At 42.9% G+C, this 21246-nt stretch overlaps 1 protein-coding gene across 1 annotated transcript in view; it reads left to right on the top strand.

Moving 5' to 3' along the window:
* The window catches only part of MC2R (melanocortin 2 receptor), a 37702-nt gene extending 33845 nt beyond the window's left edge, over positions 1–3857 (top strand). The window contains exon 2 of the mRNA XM_060242983.1: positions 2825–3857. Coding sequence (XP_060098966.1) covers positions 2834–3781 — 948 coding nt within the window. The 5' untranslated portion in view covers positions 2825–2833 and the 3' untranslated portion in view covers positions 3782–3857. The remainder of the gene's footprint in view (positions 1–2824) is intronic.
* Positions 3858–21246: the final 17389 nt, after the last annotated feature.

Below are 21246 nucleotides of genomic sequence, written 5' to 3'. Positions count from 1 at the left end.
AGAGGCACCAAATTTTCAGCACAGCATCTGGTGACTCTCCTCAAAGAAAATGCCAAGTTTCAAAAAGATTGGACCAGGGGGTCCAATTCTTTGAGCCCCAAAAGAGGGTGCCCCTAGCCTCCATAGTTTCCAAAGGAAATAAGGCATTTTAAAAAGTGTGGTCCCTTTAAATGTGATGGCCAGAACTTCCTTCAGCATTCAATGTGCTTGTCACACCCTGACTCCTGCCTCCACTCCCAAAGTTCGCAGATATTTCTTGAGTCAGACCTGGCAATCCTATTTCCCTTCATGACCTTTTCTGTCAAGTTCCATTCCCTACCTCTCTCTCCCCATCTATTTTCCTTCCTTCCTTCCTTCCTTCCTTCCTTCCTTCCTTCCTTCCTTCCTTCCTTCCTTCCTTCCTTCCTTCCTTCCTTCCTTCCTTCCTTCCTTCCTCCCTCCCTCCCTCCCTCCCTCCCTCCCTTCCTTCCTTCCTTCCTTCCTTCCTTCCTTCCTTCCTTCCTTCCTTCCTTCCTTCCTTCCTTCCTTCCTGTCCATCTAGTGATTTTGACTTTAAGCCTTATTTTATTTCTGTATTGCACCTGGAACTATCACCTTGGGTCTAGTTTTAACTTCCTCTTTGCATCTTTAGAATAATTTTTTAATCTGAAGAGCAGGATTAAAACGTAATTAACTAATAAATGAAACATTGTTTCTTTGTCAATGAATGCATGTGTTAAGCTTTGGGGTAATGGGTTGAATTCAGACTTAATGGAAGGTACTTCTGTCAGTGGAATAGAAATTTTCTTCCGCATGTCTACTGCTGTAGCTCACTGATCTGCCAAAAATGCTTCTGGAGGCAAGGGGTCATTTTGGGAAGCTCACTGGGTTGCAGCAAAAGGAGCGAGCCAGAAAAATTCTATTCAATTGATAGAAGCATTTTTCAGTAACAGAAACTGAACTTTGAGTCCAACCCATGATGTCATTTGTGTACATAAGCATTTTTTCCTGTAAACAGGATGTGTGAAAGAGGTTAAATTGTGGTTCCCTTTCAATCTTCCATAGTGAAATGTTCTTGTAACTGCACTTCTTTATGGTCATCAGATTAATATTAACTATCATTCTGTGGCCCCTAACCTGATGACCAGTCATACAAGGACTACACCCATTAGCAGTTGAAGTTTCTCTCTGGATCTGATGTCTAGTAGTGAATTTGCTGCCTTGGGGGAGTGCCTGTTTGCCTCTATTTGTTTTCTGTTTGTAGAGTTTTTCAGGGTTTGTTTTGTTTTGTGTCAGTTCTGGCCCTATAGTGTTTCTACACACATTTTTGTGCCTTTAATTGTTGCTTTTTTGTTGTTTTCTCCCTACTTTTTGGGGGGGTGGGGGAACATCTTTTGAGGCCACTTTTATTTGATCTTTTTTCTAGATGACAGTTCTGAGTTGCCTATTTCCTTGTGCCTAATGTTTCCATCAAAAAGAGCCCTGTGGCACAGAGTGGTAAAGCTGCAGTATTGCAGTCGAAGCTCTGCTCACGACCTGAGTTTGATCCTGGCGGAAGCTGGGTTCAGGTAGCCAGCTCAAGATTGACTCAGCCTTCCATCCTTCTGAGGTTGGTAAAATGAGTACCCAGCTTGTGTAGATGACTGGGGAAGTCAATGGCAAACCACCCCGTAAAAAGTCTGCCGTGCAAATGTTGTGATGCGATGTCACCCTAGAGTCGGAAACAATTGGTGCTTGCATAGGGTATTACCTTTAATGTTTATGTCTGTTTCCTCTCCCTCACCCATCTCCAGTCTACTTTTGAATGATCAGGCTGTTGTCATCATCAAATCACTGGCTCTCCTCCCCCCTCCCTGAAGACAAATGTTTTCATTTTTATTTTTTAAGTCATTAAAATATTGATAAATTAGCATACAGTTATAATGATATGTTAAACAGGTTCTCTGAATTCCCAATGTTCATTTTATATAAACGGGGGGTAGCTAACTCCTTCCCTTGTGGAGATATATCTTTTCTTTCTTATATCTCTGTGAGGGACACTGCTAATGACTTTTTATTGCAAGGAGAAGTTGGGAATATGTAACTTACTATCAGTTTTTGATTTGTTGTTGAAAGCTTTCATGGCTGGAGTTCATTAGTTGTTGTAGATTTTCCAGGCTATATGGCTGTGGTCTTGGCATAGTAGTACCTGATGTTTCGCTAACAGCTGTGACCGACATCCTCAGAGGTACAACACAGAAAGATTATTTCTGTGTCAAAGTGAGAGGAAAGAAAGAAATAGTAGGAATTTATATCTACTCAAGAAGGTGGGGTAGGCTGAGATTATCTTGTAGGAATTTCCCAGGCTGTGATATGTTCATGGAGGAGCTTCCCAGAGGAGGTTCTTTTGTATATGGAGCAAGGTTCAATATACAAAAGAACCTCCTCTGGAAAGCTCCTCCATGAACATGTCACAGTCTGGGAAATTTCGACAAGATAATGACTCAGCTTTACCCCACCTTCCTGAGTAGATATAAAATCCTACCACTTCTTTCTTTCCTCTAACTAACACAGAGAGAACGCTATCTTTCTGTGTTATATCTCTGAGGATACCAGTCACAGCTGTTGGTGAAACATCAGGTACTACTATGCCAAGACCACGGCCATACAGCCCAGAAAATCTACAACAACTAAATGTTTTTTATTTACTTCACTTTAATATATCATTGTTTACCAGTCAACAATTAGCAGTTATTGCAGGAATACCCACAAAGATTTCACCATTAATTTTTTTAAAAAAATTTTACAAGTTTTTTTCCTATGGAAAAGCAAGAGGGAGTAACTGTAGCACTTTTTCCCAAAAAAGGTTGAAAAGATGAGAACTGACCGAGCTTCTGAAATAAGAAGACTTGTAAGCCAGAAGAATATTCATCTTTCTGAAAACATCAGTGAGTTCCCAGTAAACACCACAGACTGTAAACAGATTATCATGCCAGAAGAAGTCTTCTTCACCATTGCTTTTCTTGGAATATTAGAAAACCTGCTTGTTCTGATAGCAGTGTGGAAGAAGAAGAATCTCCATTCACCCATGTACGTTTTCATTTGCAGTTTAGCTGTCTCAGACATGCTAGGAAGTTTGTACAAGACTCTGGAGAACATCTTCATCATCCTCTGCAGAAAGAGGTGTCAAGAGGACTTTGAGAAGACAGTGGATGACATTATCGATTTCATGTTCATTTTGTCATTATTAGGATCCATTTTCAGTCTGTCAGCCATTGCAGCTGACCGATATATAACCATCTTTTATGCATTGCAATACCACAACATCATGACACTGCAGTGTGCTTTAATTATCCTGGTGGTGATTTGGGTATTCTGTGCTGGGAGTGGCATAGCAATGGTCATTTTCTCCCATGAAACAGCCACAGTTCTTTCTTTCAGCATTCTGTTTTGCTGTATGCTTGTGTTTATCCTCTGCCTTTACATCCATATGTTCCTACTGGCACACTCTCATGCCAGAAAGATTGCGTTGCTTCCGACAAGTACCATTCACCAGAGAGCTAATATGAAAGGAGCTATCACTTTAACCATATTACTTGGAGTTTTCCTCTGCTGCTGGGCTCCCTTTGTCCTTCACATGCTCCTCGTGACATTCTGTCCACACAACCCTTACTGTATTTGCTACCAGTCTATTTTCCATGTGAATGGCATATTGATTATGTGTAATGCTGTTATTGACCCAATGATTTATGCATTTCGAAGTCCAGAACTGAGAAGCTCATTTAAGCGACTGTTCTGCTGCCGAAAGCCAAGCTGGACATAGCCACTACAACTTTTAAAAAAGAGAACAAAACTATAGTGAATTGCACTGCCAGAGAATGAAGTAGATTGTAATATTTCAAAAATGGCAATAATGCTAACATTTGAGGCATAGTTCAACATACACCCTTGCATTATCCGTAGTACTGGAGCAGGTCCTGAGCTTCTGCACTTACCCCAGGCATACATATTACATAGAATAGGGCTTTGTTCTGCTAGAGTAGAAGTCTCCTTCAATCCACTGTGCACTGGATCCAGTTCCCACCACAGGTTATTCACAGAGGACTTCTGCAATCCAGACTCTCTCCCAATCCCTGCCATGCAGTGACTATACTTATGTGAGCCAGATTCCAATCATCCCTTTGGAGTAGGCTGCTGTCTATATGACTCGAGCCATAATTAGTCTTTAAAATGTCCTGCCTTTGTGCAGCTAGAGACCAAAACAGCAGGAGATTTTGTGAAGCCATGGGCTGTTTTCTCATACTTTGTAAAGCACATTGCTAAACTGAATTACACAGAATGTCTCCCATCACTGTCACTACCAATGTTCCCTCTAAGCTGCAGAGTCTTGAGAGCAAAAATTCTAATTTGTGAGCTACTGGTATTAAAGTTGTAAGCTACTGGCATTCAAGTTGTGAGCTACTGCATAAATTAAGTGTGCTCTGGGGTCATCCTTCATGAGCTAAGACAAAAATGTGTGAGCTGGAGGCTAAAAATCTGTGAGCCAGCTCATGCTAACTCAGTTTAGAGGAAACACTGCTCACTACATGAGGACTTCTGCACATGTCCCTTTTCCATACATTCTCCCATTACATATTGCAAGAAAACAATCTAAGCTAATCTCAAGTTTGACACCTTCATTTTCCCTGCCACAACCTGAACAACTACCTGAGCAACAAAAATTCAACAGATGACACTTCTGCCTCTCATTGCCAAGAAAAGCTTTGCATGACCCACCTGAAAATCATGTATCTTTCCAACATTTTTGTCAGGAGAAAAAAAAATCGTAATTTTATAAAGCAAGACCTTTCAAAGCACAGCAAATGACAAGGCTTTCTTGAAAGCTTGGTTTAGGACCAGGGGTTGCTTAAAGTTTTGCCTCCACTATTTCCTCCAGTGTAATTAATGTGTTTCAGAATCTGCTACTGTGTGTTTGGAAATTATTCATACAATTGTTCTACTCTCCTGAACAGTTTCTGCCTGTTCCCTAGCCCATACAAGGAGACCAAACTAGCTAGGATGAGTAGCAAGTAGGGTTGCCAGCATCCAGGTGGGTCTTTGAAATCTTCCAGAATTATAATTGATCTCTAGGCAACAGAGGTCAGTTCCCCTGAAGAAAATGGCTGCTTTGGAGGGTGGACTCAATGGCCTTATGAGACACTCATGCCCCTCTCCAGGCTCCACACACACACATCTTAATTTCCAGGGATTTCCTAGCCCAGAGTTGGCAACCCTAGGCCAGGGCCGGCCCTGCCACTAGGCAAACTAGATGAGTGCCTAGGGTGCTGGCCATCTGGGGGCACTGAATTGGGCATCTGTGACTTGGTGATGTTATCAGTGCTGTGGAGGCACAAGAAAGTAGCCTTGGCTAGGGCTGCAACAGGAAATCTAGCTGCCCTTGTGGTTGGGAGACCTTAAATAACTAACAAGTGCCAAGCCTGAATTAAAACTTTTCTCTAGTCAACTTACCTCCACAAAAATGCATCATTTATATATAATTTTGATAAGACTCAACATGAAATGTCTACAAAGCAATGGAACCACTGAAATCTTCCAAGTATGAGCTTCAGAAGTTAGCAGATAAAAGTAAATTTGGCTTAAGCAACCATGGAGCTGATGAGATAAAGCAAGCTGTTAATCATCTAAAATCGTCTATCCTGCAATAAAGCATATCTCTATGGTCTCAGTGGAGACTAATTGCTGTGCTTCAGTTGTATAGTCTCTGATCAGGAAATGCTTGTGATCATCATCTCCTTCAATTATTTGAACAGAGAAGAAAGATCTCAAATATTGTACAGAGAAGAAATATCCTAGATTTTTTTCTTCTTTTGGTGCTTGGATACATGATGATTCTACCTACAAAATGTATACATTGGAAGACCTGCTGTGAACTCAGATGTCACTTTGCCTACTGGGATTCAACTTTCATTCTACAGAGTTTATTCATAAATCCACTCCCCCCGCAGGACATCTGTCCTCCAGCCCTATGAACATATTAGGGTCTGTAGCCCATACTGAATGGCAGAAACATCAGTACAAGCCTTCAGTCCATTAGAGATAACCAAGTGTTGGTTTGTGCAATCTCTCTCTCAGACCTAAAAAACTGTAATCAAAGTGTAACAAACTATATTACCCACAGTTTCACTCAGAAGCAAATGGGGGGCGAGGAGGATTTAAGTTGCATGAGATACATTTCAAGTTATAATGTAACATGTTTGTTGGGGCTTTATATATGTCTTGCCCAATAGCAATTTTAAAAATGTGTTGCACACAGCCTGTTCCTACATGGGGGGGTGGGAACGCAACATCCCTTCAGAATCTGGACCTCTGTAGAGAATATAGTGGCCCACAGGAAGGTTATCATCCCTGAGCCGCATGAGAAACTTTAGGGAGAAATGTGCCAAGAGAAAAGATACTTATCTTCCCCAGGGAGAGTTTCCAAATTTTGAATTTAGTGTTCAAACATTAAAACATTTTGAATTTAGTGTTCAAACATATAAACACAAACACATATGTGATGCTATGGCTTTCATCCTACAGAAGCTGTTGTTCTGTATAACCTTTATATCTAAGTCAAAGGGGGGGAGGCTGGATTCAAACATCATGGCTTGTTTTCGTTCTGCTATTGACTCAAACCCACACTCAGAGAACCTGAGGCCTCTAGTTTTATGACTGGATGCACAAGAGGCAAAAAAAATTATTCTGATGAAACAGTAAAAAAATAGGAATATGTACTTAAAAAAAACCTGCCACTTTGTAAAACAAAAACAAAAAAAGCACTCCATAATCCTAGTTGAAAAGCCCTTGCAATGTGCATATCAGAAAGCTTTTGCAGATATATCTCTTACTTGCTATGGAATTCAACTCCTATGAAGGTGAGTAGTTGTTGCATAGAGAGGCCAAGAAGACAGGGCCTCCATGTTCTTGTATTAATGTGCCCCCAGAACAGAGGTTGCCACTTTAAGCATGGAAAGCATGTATTGCCCACCCACCCCTCAAAAGAAACGCCACACGTTAAGGGTTAAACTGGGACTTTATTTACACAAAAGCTGATCTGCACCATTACATACATCATAAAGCACGGGTTGTCTTGAGCTTGCAAAGCAAGTTTTCTGACAGGGCAAATCCACCCCGGCTCAGGGCCAGGTCCGGAAAATTCCAGACCCTACCCATCATGGCCCGCACACCAGTGCGTAGAGGGGATGGGCGCACATACCCCCAGTCCACGACTGTGAAGCCTTAGGGCCGGTCGTATGCTCCCCCAACCCCAAAGAGGCCCCCAACCAAGCCACCCGGACTGCCAAGCCTCTAGGTAGCCCAATTGAGGACCCCCTTCCATAGCTGGTATTTCGGGGTGCTTGCCAGTTCCAAATCCTTTTAACCCATGCTTTTCCCACCACAGAGGGGTTAGCCTTGGCTTAACTCCCCTCCCGCCAACCAGGGACCACCAGTTCATGCAGACCACCCTGCAGATCAGCTAAGAAAATGTCAGTCCCCACCTCAGAGCTTGCTTTGGGAAAGACTGACCCGGTAATGGTGTTTCTGCCCTACCTGGCCAGCCAGTCACCTCCCGGATTGGCTAGATCTCCTGCGCCGTATCTGAATAGGCTCATCCCCCCCTTGTGGTTTCATTTGATGAAATGGGGTGTGGTCAATCTCCGTGGCTGCTCTATGGCACCCACCGGTTTTTTGCAGTTAATAGCTTATCTCTTTTTTTTAATGAGTACTTCTGAAATAAATGAATAAGGAAGACTTTCCTGAAATAAGAAACAGATGGCAAGCCTAGCCAGAAATATCTGGGAACTCCCCAAGATGTTTAAATTCTTTATTTACACTTTAAAATTCATTTACATGTTAGGCCACACCCCTTGATGTCACTATTGTTTCACATAGGCCTTTATTGTAGAAAAAGCCCAGCAGGGACTCATTTGCATATTAGGCCACACCCCTGATGCCAAGCCAGTCAGAACTGCATTCCTGTGCGTTCCTGCTAAAAAAAAAAAGCCCTGATTTCACTTGTTCTTGTTTGTAGTGGCTTGCCAAGTGTATCCCAGTTTCTTCTACAGTTGTCCATTGCCTACTCCACTACCTTGAAACCAGATACTGCAACACAGTTCACTATCTACAAGATCCTCAGCCAGAAAGAACATGGTTTCTAACAAATAGTTCAAAAACTAACAGTAGTTTTGTACACAGTAAATGCTTGATGTGTTCCTGTACAGGAATACAGCACCCATAGTCACACAGTGTTCCACAAAATGGCTTATGGTTGACATATCCAAAGCTAGCCTGTCAGGTTGTGGATTTACAGACTAGGATGAATAAAGCTTCCAGGACAAGGAACAAGCATTCACAGTACTGAGGAAAAGAGGTGGACAATGTTTGTTCGTATTAAGAAATCTTCAGCATCTTTTCTGGGTCATGATGCTCTTATTATGAAGATGAAAAGCCAAGTGATACAAACAGCCTAGCATGTGAAAATGACATCTGGAACAAAAATTAAACTTTTAACAGAGTTGAGATATGACATGCATATGTCTCTTTTTATCTTAGTTTATTTCACTGTTCATGCTGAATTTTAAAAAAATAAGGTTAAACAAGCAGGAGACCTGCAACAACTTGTGGGGGGAATCTCATCCCCCCCCCCCACAGTATCCCTTCCCAGAAAACACCCATACCCTCTTCCCTTTTCCTATTTGCATATGAGGCCACAGCCCTGATGCAAAGCCGGCTGGAACTGTGTTCCTGTGCGTTCCTACTCAAAAAAAGCCCTAGATCTCTCTCCCCACACAATTTCTTCTTTCCCTTCTAGCAACTGCCATATCCTCACTTTTCCTTGGTGACTTCTCTCCTTTCCACCTACCAGCTGATCTTGTTTTTTATCTCCTTCCTATCTTCAGCTATGTTGATTATTTATTTACTTCATTTATATCATACCTTTTTCCACAATGGGGACCCAAAGCAGCTTATGTTATTCTCCTCTCCATTTTATTCTTACAACTACCTGGTGAGGCAGGATAGGCTGAGAATGTCACCCAGTGAGTCCCAAAGTCACCCAGAAGGCTTCCACATCAGAATGGGGAACAGGGCCATAGCCAGAAATTTAAAGGGGGGGGGCATTTTATAAATTCAGGGGGCACCTGATTTTTTAAAAAGTCGCCCCTCACCTAAAAATCACTCTGGAGCTGTGTAGCACAAGAGTGGCCTCCAGCCTCCAGGAACAATTTAAAGACCTCACCAACCAACTGGATCACCTCCAGTCTGACATTTTTCTATATAATCAGCTCACTTATTACCATGGGACATGTGAAGCTGCAGTATTCTGAATCAGGCCTCTTGGTCCATCAAGAACAGTATTCTTAGGTGGGCAAAAGCTCAGAGAGAGTGAGCAAATCCATGAAAGCAAGTCAGAGAAGGGGATCTCTAGAACTCTGGCAGCAGCATCCCATATTCCCATTCCATTCCAAACCCCACCACCCCAGGATGATGTAGAAATGTAATGGCTCTTTAAATGATGATCCCCAGGTCCCACCTGGAGCTTGGTATCCCCACAGACAGTCTTAGGGTACAGTTTACACTGCCCTGGACTACCCTCAATTTACCAGGCTTATCCACTAGAGACAATGGCAAGAGAAAGGAGAGGGAAAGTGTCAGCAGGCAACAGAAGTTTTTGGCTACAAACAAATAAAGTAGCGCCAGTGTGTGATTGGATGGTAGGCGAAGTTAAAGGCTTGCCAGCAAGAGAGGGAAGGCACAACAGAGCAATAGATTGGCTTCTAGGCAGCTTTGGAGGTGGGACTTTCCTCCTTGCTGGGGCAGGGCTACTTTGCCAGCTACAACGGGAAGTGTGAGATGCTTGGATCTTTTTTTTTTTACTAAATATATTTTCTGTACTTTCTTTACTGCCTCTGGGCAGCTCGTCCCCACACCACTTTATTCGGACGGCCCAGTTTACACATATGTAAAACTCAGGAGTATCCTCACACAGCAGGCAGGAACCCGCGCACCTCCCAGCCACACATTGGGGAAAGCCTTCTCCCACTGCCTTGCTTCCCCTCCCCACCCCCAGCTCTGTGCTGCAGAGTCTGTTGAGGCCGTGGGGATGAGCCATGCTGCCTGCCCAAGCCTGTATCCAAGAGGTGGGAGGAGAGGGCTTTATGGGAGAGGCACCTCAGGTGGCAGCGGCCGCAGTCTGGCCACCGGCGCAATTCCCTTCCCTTCCTAGGTTCCTTCTGAGTCTTGTTGCGGCTGCCTTCTCCCTCCACCCCTTCTGCCACTCAAATCGCCCACCAGAGGGGCAGTTGCTGAGGCAGCCTCCAGTGCAATTCCCTTCCCTTCCTAAGTTCCTTCTGAGTCTTGTCTCGTTACAGCTGCCTCCTCCTCCTTCCCTCCCTCCGCCACCTAAATCCCGCAACAGAGGGGCAGCTGAGGCAGCCTCTGGCACAAATCTTTTCCCTTCTCTTTGCTCCCACTGCCTCCTTCCTCCCCCGCCGCCACTCAAATTGTGCACCCAGCACGATTAGCTTCCCTTCCTTTCTTGTTGCTGTTGCCATCCATGGCTGCATCCCCCCCTCCATATCATGCACCAGGGGGGCGGCTGAGGCAGCCTCCAGCCTCTGGTGCAATTTAAAGGACCCGCGATCAGCTGATCAACAAGACATTAAAGGGGAGGAGCCAACAACTGCTTCTGTTGTTCTTCCCGCTTGTTCTTCCCGCGTGTGATTGGAATCACGAGAGTCAGGGGGCAAGTCAGGAAGCCAGGTAGGGCTGGAAAGTTAGGGGGGCCTCACAAATAAGTCAGGGGGCTGTGCCCAGGGAGGCCCCCTCGTTGCTACGGGCCTGATGGGGATTTGAACCTGGATCTCGCTGATCCTTGTCTGAGACTCCAACCACTACATCACATTGGCTTTTGTGGGGTGACTCTTGTTAAACAGCAGCAAGCATCTTGGCCTGAGTGAGTCGGCGACCAGAATTGCACACAGTACTCCAAATGAGACCGCACCATCGATTTAATGCCCCTATATAAATCGATGGTGCAGTCTCATTTGGAGTACTGTGTGCAATTCTGGTCGCCGCACCTCAAAAAGGATATTATAGCATTGGAGAAAGTCCAGAAAAGGGCAACTAGAATGATTAAAGGGCTGGAGCACTTTCCCTATGAAGAAAGGTTGAAACGCTTGGGACTCTTTAGCTTGGAGAAACGTCAACTGCGGGGTGACTTGATAGAGGTTTACAAGATAATGCATGGGATGGAGAAAGTGGAGAAAGAAGTACTTTTCTCCCTTTCTCACAATACAAGAACTCGTGGGCATTCGATGAAATTGCTGAGCAGACAGGTTAAAACAGATAAAAGGAAGTACTTCTTCACCCAAAGGGTGATTAACATGTGGAATTCACTGCCACAGGAGGTGGTGGCGGCCACAAGTATAGCCACCTTCAAGAGGGGTTTCGATAAAAATATGGAGCACAGGTCCATCAGTGGCTATTAGCCACTGTGTGCGTGTATATATAAAACATTTTGCCACTGTGTGACACAGAGTGTTGGACTGGATGGGCCGTTGGCCTGATCCAACATGGCTTCTCTTATGTTCTTATGAGTCGGGCAAATGTGATATCAAGTTGCTCACAGTTGCTACCAACCTGTCCCTAATAATTCCTCCCTCAAAGTCCAACACAGCCCAGGAAAGGGCCCTGCCACCTTCCCTTTACTAACAGAGATGAAGGCTTGAAGGTCAGCAGTACAGTTATGGTTGCCTACAAATGTAGAAATGCAAAAGAATGTTGTTTTAAAATGTATTTATATCACATTTTTCTTCCCAATGAGAACCCATAGCGCCTTATATAATTCCCCTGTCTTCCATTTTATCCTTTAAACCACCAGTTAGACAAGTTAGGCTGTGGGTATGAGACCTACCTAGGGTTGCCAAGTCCAATTCAAGAAATATCTGGGGACTTTGGGGGTCGAGTCAGGAGACATTAGGGGTGGAGCCAAGATCAAGGCTGTGACAAGCATAATTGAACTCCAAAGGGAGTTCTGGCCATCACATTCAAAGGGTCCGCACACCTTTTAAACACCTTCCTTCCATAGGAAATAATGAAGGATAGGGGCACCTTCTTTTGGGGCTCATAGAATTGGACCCCCTGGTCCAATCTTTTTGAAACTTGGGGGGTATTTTGGGGAGAGGCACTAGATGCTATACTGAAAATTTGGTGCCTCTTTCCCAAAAAACAGCCCCCCCCAGAGCCCCAGATACCTGCGGATCAATTCTCCATGATTTTCTATGGGAACAAATCTCCATAGGGAATAATAGAGTTCCCAGCAGACATTTCCCTCTCCTCCCCCCGCTTTCTGACGACCCTGAAGCGGGGGGAGGGCCTCTAAACCGGGGGATCCCCTGCCCTCACCTGGGGATTGGCAACCCTAGGCCTACCTCGCCTACTCCCACGCGCTGGTCCTGCCTGTTGGCACCTTTGGAATTATGTCTATGACTTAGGTTGTAAAAACAGTAAGAAGTAACAGTAAAGTAAAGGAATAGGATGGTGGGTGCAACCACAAAATGGCTGCCACAGAAGGCAAAGCCAATCACAAAATGGTTTCTACATGAGGTAGAGCCACGTACAGTGAAGAAGAGAAGAGAAAAGATTGGATGTATACCTCACCCTTCGCTCAGAGTCTCAAAGTGGCTTGCAATCTCCTGTCCCTACCCCTACCCAACAGACACCCTGTGAGGTAGGTGGGGCTAAAAGTTCTCTTTTGAAAACTACTCTTGAGAGAGCAGCTCTTTCAAAAACTGTGACTGACACAAGGTCACCCAACAGGTGCATGTGGATGAGTGGGGAATCAAACCTGGCTCTACCAGATCAGAGTCTGTGCATTTAACCACCACACCAAACAGCCCAGCTGCAGGGGAGAAGAGGGATATTTTTTAAAAAAATACACTGGGGAAGAGCAGTGAGACTTAATAAAACCAACACTGTGGTGACAGCTGCCCTTGAAACAACATTATTTTAATCTGTACAGCCAGTCATAAGAACATAAAAGAAGCCATGTTGGATCAGGCCAATGGCCCATCCAGTCCAACACTCTGTGCCACACAGTGGCCAATATACACACACACTTATTAGCTTTTAATTCGTCAATCAGTTGTAGGACTTCCTCTCTTGTCACCTCAATTTGACTCAGGTCTTTCAACACCCCTTCCAAAATTAGTGGTTCTGGAGCAGGCAAACACTTCTCATCTTCCACAGTGAAGACTGAGGCAAAAATGCATTCAGCTTCTCAGCCATTTCACTATCCTTCTTCAGTAATCCTTTTACCCCTTGGTCATCCAAGGGTCCCACTGCCCCACTGCTAGAGTCAGATCTCTAGCAGCTAACCAGAAGCACTGATAGGCAAGAGCCCCACCTGGTCCCACAGACTTTCTAAAAACACCTAGTGGGCACCAGTAAAGATGCTGATGGCACCACCTTGGGCACCCTTGCTCTAATCACTACAATGCTCTCGATTAACTGCAGAAAATGGCATTTCTGTAGCCCTTGGGAGGCTATAGTACCAAACCGCAGACCAATCACTTGGATAGATCTGTTGATCTGCAGCTAACAGAAGCAGTTCATGAACAGATCTTCCCTGCCTAGGCTTCAAAGGGAGTTCTAGCCACCACATTTAAAGTGACTGCATGCCTTTTAAATGCCTCCCTCAATTGGAAAAAATGGAAGATAGGGGCACCTTCTTTTGGGGCTCATAGAATTGGATGCTCTAATCCAATCTATTTGAAACTTGGGGGGTTGAAAACTATTTGAAGACTGTCAGTAAGGGGGAACTTTTTGCAAAAGAGTCACCAAACTGAGGGGGAGGTGTTAAATGTTTGTACCAAGCAGGGCTTTTTTTTTTTTAGCAGGAACACAGTTCCAGCTGGCTTGGTTTCGGGGATGTGGCCTAATATGTAAATAAGTTCCTGCTGGGCTTTTTCTACAAAAAAAGCCTGTGTGAAACAATGGTGACATTGGGGGGGGTCTATTATGAAAATGAGTTCCTGCTGGGCTTTTTCTACAAGCCCTGATATCAAGCAATACTCTCTCTAAGCTGTGTAGTCATGTGAGAAAAATTCTACTTCATGAGCTACTTGCATTAAAGTTGCGAGCTACTGCATAAATTAGTTTGCTCTGAGACCATTTTTCCTGAGCTAAGACAAAAATGTGTGAGCTGGAGGACAAAAACCTGCAAGCTAGCTCACACCAGCTCAGCTTAGAAGAAACACTGGTACCAAGTATTGGAGTTGCACAAGAAAAAAAGCAAATATAAGCAAACTGGTTTGGAGCCAGTTAGAAGAAAAAGGGACATTAGGGGAAAAAACAAGGTAAACATCTACACAGTTCTGGAATAGATGCATGACAAGAAATCCAGATGACTGATTTAAAACTACTTGAAGCCAGAGAGAACAAAGAATATTTTGAATTCCACAAAGTAAAGAGCTATTCTAATATTTCATTAATCATGGGGCTCAGCATCCCTCTAGTAAATTTCTCACTCCTAGCTGCATCATGTTTCTTATGAAACCTTATGCTATATTGATTTATTTAAGACATGTCAAGACTCTTGTTTATTTCATCTATGAGAATTAATCTATAAGAAGTAGTTGTGTTTAACAGCTATTTTGCAATCTTTTTCATTGCTGATGTTTAGAACTGTCTCCCATTAGGGAGAACATAGTCAAGTCCCTCCCCACCTTACAGCTGGTTTCATGATAGCATTGACAGGTGATGAGTTCTAATAGACAGTAAACCATGCAGTGGAAATTTTGGCATAGGGATACAAAGCCCCATGGCATACATGGTTACTTGTTGGGTCAATGGATTCTTTATAAATCGACTTTGATGATTGAATATATCTGTGGCATATAGAGATTTTTCAGAGAATTCTTTGTTATTGAGAATTCATTCTCAAGAAGATTGTGTACTATCAACTAGAATGTTTAATAGACTATAGCCACTGTGTTTAAGGCTATAAGAACGCCCTATATTTGTATAGGACAAATGCAAGACTCTTGAAAATGCATTAATTTTATTTATCTCAGTAAGCATTGTTCTTTTGCAGAATATGCAGAAATGGCAAAGCTAATGAGCTATGTAAATAGAAAACTGATCAAAGAATTTCAGAAGAAATGGAAAACTTATTATTCATATTTTATATCATAATAATGAATATAATTCACTGAAGATGTTATGTGCAAATAAATATTTTGAAATATATGATTTATTTGAAGAACTTGTACAAGACTGGAAGTGTGAAGAATTGGGATAGTGTTAATACTTAATATATATTTTTCTTACAATAATAATATATGCAGTACAATTTTATATTATTTCTCTATTTTATCAATAGAGGTATATGATCTCCTACTGCCCATAGAGCCAACAGCAATTGTAGGCAGGGCCAATTTGCCAGCTCCAGAAGGAGGAAGAAAGAATGGAAGACACACAGAATGTCTGCATCATGGAGCAGAGCGGACCTAGCAGGGATTGGGTCTGCCTTCCCCCCATCTTCTTTTGCAGTATGCTTGGCCCACCATCCCACCCTGTATGCAGTACAGACTTCTACTGGTTGCCTTTTGCGGACCAGGTAGGAAAATTTTGCCCTTCCTTTGGCATGTAAGGAGGGGTGTTTTTGCCTAACTGTGGTCAATGGATTAAGGGGGGAAATGGACAGGATTGTTATGTAAAATAGGTTGGTCACTTGGCAGGTTAGTACAAAAAAGGGAAAGTAGATCCAGTAAGCACCACATGGCATCAGGCCTGTTTGGGGTTAAGGAGTCTATCAAGATCAGCCTTCAGATTTTGTGGTCCAGGGTAAGGAATGAGAACCGCCTTTTGGGGAAAGTCATGGCTAGGATCCTCCCTTTAAGTTGTATGACCTGCGGGGGAGGGGACTCCAGGCTGACACCCTGTTTGTATGTTGGCCAGTAGTGAGCCAAAGGGATGGTGTGCTCCAGGAACCAAGATGGTTTAGCCAATATATGGTAAGGAGGGGTCTTGGGTGACCCCAGGCCATGGCCTATTCCACACTCGGGGTTGCCCTTGCTGCAAAAATGTAAGTAGTTAATAAAGTGGTCCTTTGAGAAACCCAATCTAATGGCTGTCTCTTTATTCTGACTAATATCATTTGAGGTTTGGTAAAATGTTAATTTTAATTCATCACCGTCTTGATTATTTATGAGGTATATAACACAAATGGAAATCTAAGTAGATTTAAAATATATATTGTTTGTGAATTGTGAGGAAAAGACCCCTAATTTCAGAACATCATAATCACCCCCCGTTTAGTTGCCGGGGTCCTGGAGATTCAGCTCACACACATCTGCCAGGAAAATGTGGGTTTTGTCTACCAGAATGTAAGGGACTTATGTGTGTACTAACAGCCACAACATTGCAGCAACACACAGTATCTCTGGAAGAGTGCTAAACAGGAGAACAGATGGGTTTCCAGCCGCTCCGTGCGCGCACCATCTCAGCCGTTGCAGCAGAAGAAGTTGCACCACCAGGAACTGTCTGGGCAGATGGTGTCCAGCCTTGACCACGAAGTCCATGTTGGTAGGCTAACATCATCAGCAACTATCTTCCTGCAGTGCCAGACACCATAACAGCAAAGCGAGAAGCTCACATACTCAACAGCTGTCACTTATGCATAAGGCAATCAAGCTTATCTTAGGCGTGGATCCTGTCAGACTGCCTAAGCTTTTGTCCAACAGAACCCAAGACAAAGGATGGTGCCAGTAGAGGAGTGAAGAAGAGGAAGAACATCTTCATCTAGAGCCAAGCTTCTTTGTATAGATCGGGTGTTACCTTAAGTAGTGATTTGGCCATCTATTGTCACCTTTTAGATAAGTTTTGATAGCTTGTTAATCCCTTCCACCACAATAATTTTACTTATTCTTTTCTCTAATGGTCACCCTGGAGCCTCCCCCTTTTCCCATTGTTACCTGAAGGCCCAATCAGGTAACCAGGGTCAGGTATGCTCATTGGTCAGGTATGGGTACCCAATCAAGTGCCCCAATAAACTGGCCATTGGACACCGCAAAAGTCCAGCCCTTATGGTCATTGCGGAACTTCCCATTTTTCTGAGGTCACCTCCTGTCATCCACCCCTACACCTCCCATCCCCTAAGGGCTCAAGGTAGTCCTTATAACCTCTGACCCAGCTCCCCCCAGGTGTGCATCTAGCAGTGCCCCTTTCCTGCTGTTTAGATACATCCCCGATTCCTGATCAGTTGAGGGTCCCTTCCCCCATTTCCCTAGCTTGTCGCCATTGGAGCTTTCCTTGAAGAATACAATCGGTAATTATCACCCTGTTTGTCCATCCCTATGTTACCTCTATATATTTCTCTCTATTTTTTAATTAGGGCTGTATGTATGTTATACGTATCTATTATCTTGTATGTGTGTTCTATATTTTTCTGTAATAAATTCATAATTGTTTTACTTAATTAGTATTCTTGGTAAATTTAAGTAATGATTTCTGGAAGTGGAATCCTGTATACATAGATTCTAGGTCCTTTTGAGCCAAAGTTGCCCACCTGTCAATTCCCCAACCACTTTTGAGGGCATTTTGGCTTACATATTGTTTATTATTTTGCCTCATTATTTCTCTGCCCTCATGAGGTAACTGTTCAGTGCAAATGAGATTTTTTAAAAATATCTGGTTTTTATATAATATGCATACTATGGGTGTCCTAGATAAATGTAAGTATTCTGTATAATCTTTTTTTTTATTCCCTAACTTCTTTTTTGTTTTTTGCATTTTAATTAGCAGTTTGGGAGTCTAGGGAAAAGTAGTTCTGAAGATTTAGGGTGGTCCTTTGCTGAGACCATTCCAGCATTAAAGGTAAAAGGTAGTCCCCTGTGCAAGCACCAGTCGTTTCCAACTCTGGGGTGACGTTGCTTTCACGTTTTCATGGCAGACTTTTTACGGGGTGGTTTGCCATTGCCTTCTCCAGTCATTTTACCGACCTCGAAAGGGTGGAAAGCTGAGTCAACCTGGAGCCAACTACCTGAACCCAGCTTCCACTGGGATCAAACTCAGATCATGAGCAGGGAGCTCAGACTGCAGCAGTACTGCAGCTTTACCACTCTGAGCCACAGCATTAGCTGTGTGCAGATTTATAATTAATTACACATTGCTGAAATCATTCACTGTGGCCTGTTGTACATTATGAACAGCCTCCATTTTTATATTGGAAAATTCAGGAAGTAAAGCTGTATTGCATACATTGACTTGTTTAAGATGTGGGTGGGTTTATGTTTGTTTCTGCAGGACAGTGATACAGAGGTCACTTTACAATCACATAGAGAAAAATAAATACTCTTTGGAACTGATCCATAAAATGTGTCTTTTAATTTTTATATGTTAGAGTTTACAGTAAAACTGCAAAGGGAATGGATGGGGAGAAAGCTTACTATAGCAATTCCAAAGCAGAGATTCCTTTTCATATAGTAGCATGGACAGTTCTTATTGTTTTCATTAAGCAACAGAGAGAATAGACAAAAGAAACAGCAAACTTTGCTTCTGTGCCAATACATCCACTTATAAAGCCACGAAAAGCCAAGCGAGGGATTGATCAGTCTCACACACAGCCAGAGTGTTGCCAAGGATGCATGGCTTAGGGCTGTGTCTTAGAGTGTATGTTTGAAAGTGGATGTATGCTGCGAATAACAGAATTCTGCAAGGTAGTCTGTGCTAAAGCTGTAGACTGAGGTAAATACAGCCACTTGCATCCTACAGGATGAATACCAAACAAAAGATCTCAATGGGCAGCGTGGGATTTCTATTCAAAGCTTAACTCAAACAGTGCCACCATCAAATGCATCATTCCTCTCCATTAGGCACCACTTTCTCATTATAAACACTGTGGAACAAAGGAGGAAAATTGAAAGAACTTCTTATGCCATAATTTTTGAACAATTGCCTTTGCTTCTTTACATGCCTTCCCACAAGTTACATGTATTAGCTGGTATGCCACATCAAGAAAGGCAGTAGTAATAAAGGTGGGGAATACATTTCCAAGGTATAGCTGGAGGGGAGATGAAACAGCAACCTTGTTGAAACTAAGTGGGTCTGAAGAATGGCAGCACAGGATTTTGGGAAATCTGTGTACACTGTGATGTGCTCCTTGACAGGATATACATGCAAAAAAATCCCTTCTGTTTTTGGAGTCTGAAGCAAAAGGTGGATTGGTATGGGATCCTAGATGCCTTTGGGAGCAAGGCTGCCATTTACAATTTTCTCTGCACAAATTGTTCTAGCCATCTCAGTTCCTAGGGGAATAGTCTGAAGGCATGTAATACAGCAGTCTTGCTAAAGCTAAGCAAGTCAGGGTCTGGTCAGTGCCTAGGGAGGGAAACTTCCCAAGAAGGCTGTGACCAATGCCTTGAGTTCCACAAAAGAACGAAGTATAATATACTAATTTGTCTCCCTTAATGTGGACTAAACGTGCTCCTGCATTTCTGTGCCCACAGCTGCCTTTTTAAAATAAAGGTGCTTTTAACTGCAGTTCTCTAGGATGGATTTGAATTGAATGAATCCCCAAGGACACTTGCTATGCATCATATACAGAAAATTATATTTCTGAATCATCCCATGGTCCTACTCTGAGTGAAGACAATAGACACCTTTTCAGCGCAGGGAACCTGATTCAGAAACATCTTTATTTCATTCAATCCCTTTTTTCCCTGAGGGAAGGGGAATGTTCCTGCAAGTTCCAGATCCTGGCCTGATGACAAGGCCAGATCTGGGGGGTCACAGAGGAAGCGCTTGCCCTGGGTGCCACTGGAGGGGGGGCACCAAATTGGAGTATGGAGTCCATTCTATTCTGTGGGCCCATAATATAGAATGGGCTCAAAAGGGGGCATCATTTTTTAATTCCCGCCCCTCAAAAAACATGTAGATCCGGTCTGCCTGATGATCTAACCATCACACCACACCAACTATCGCAATTATATCTCATAAATGAATGTGCAGGCATAACTTTAAGTTAGGGTGTAGAAGATTCTGCTCATTTCCAGGTGACAAATTTGTTTAACTGTCACTGTGCCAGAAATGGAACCAAGGTCATCCCATAAGAATTATCAGAATTAATAAAGAACCATTATCCAAAATCATAGCTATCAGTGTCAATCAACATTGCAAGAAATTCCTTTTAGCAGTAAGATCTACTTGTTTAAAAACACAGTCTTCTACTCATCATATTGATTACATAATTTTGAAAAGGATCCACTTCTACTTGGCATTACAAATATTGAAAGCTATCGAATGGATTGTAGCATGTAAAATGAATCAATTCAGACTATCCTAAAAAGTTTCAGACTAATCCAATCAACTACAACCCATGAGTTGCTTTGTAAAAATGGTACTACTGAGATAACATAGACAGTGCCTCATTCAAGAACAGAATACCATCTGTTCATTCATTTTTTGTTGGTGATAAACCAACAAAGGGCTCCTAAGAAAAGATCGACGCATACCTAAAGGAAAGAACATTTCTTCAGTTTTACAGATTTTACTGGAGAGATGCAGTAATTCAGGTAGGCTTTATGAAACAGCTGAGTATCTGCAAACTGGATGCAAGATGACCAAAAAACCAACATCATCATCAAATTTAATTCTCAATGTGGCTATTTCTATGGATAATTAAATCCACAGACAGGGGCCATGAACAGACAAAACAGGTCTTCCTTCAAACCCCAAAAATGCCTAGGTCTGCAGAAACATTTGAAATCTAAAAAAAAAATTAATTAGGTATTTAATCCCACCCCATATCCCCCCAAAACTGAAATAATAGAGGCAGAGCCTGTAGCCATAAATGAATGTCCTCTCAGTGGCCATTGTAGGGGTTGCTGCGCAACCACAAAAGTATTGCCAGTTTTCAATCCTTGGCTTCTACCAGTAAAAGGCAGGGCCCTTTTCACGGCTGTTCTGACCTTTAAGATAGAATTCATCAGGGCCAGGCCCACCAAGAACCACCAGGAAGTCTGATATAATATGATTTTCATGACTCAATCAAGCATGGCTTCTTGCTGTTTTCAACAGCAGTTGAAATATACCACATGCCAATTTGGTACAGTGATTAGAATTTCAGACTAAGATCTGGGAGACCAGGTTAGAATTTCAGATTAGGATCTGGGAGACTCAGGTTTGAATCACCACTCTGCCGCTGGGTGACTTTTAGCCAGTTACCCATTTTCAGCCTAACCTACCTCA

Source organism: Heteronotia binoei, chromosome 7 (assembly GCF_032191835.1).
Source record: "Heteronotia binoei isolate CCM8104 ecotype False Entrance Well chromosome 7, APGP_CSIRO_Hbin_v1, whole genome shotgun sequence".
Taxonomy (NCBI): Eukaryota; Metazoa; Chordata; class Lepidosauria; order Squamata; family Gekkonidae; genus Heteronotia; species Heteronotia binoei.
The sequence above is the reverse complement of the archived record's forward strand: the minus strand, read 5'-3'. Positions and strand labels throughout refer to the sequence as shown.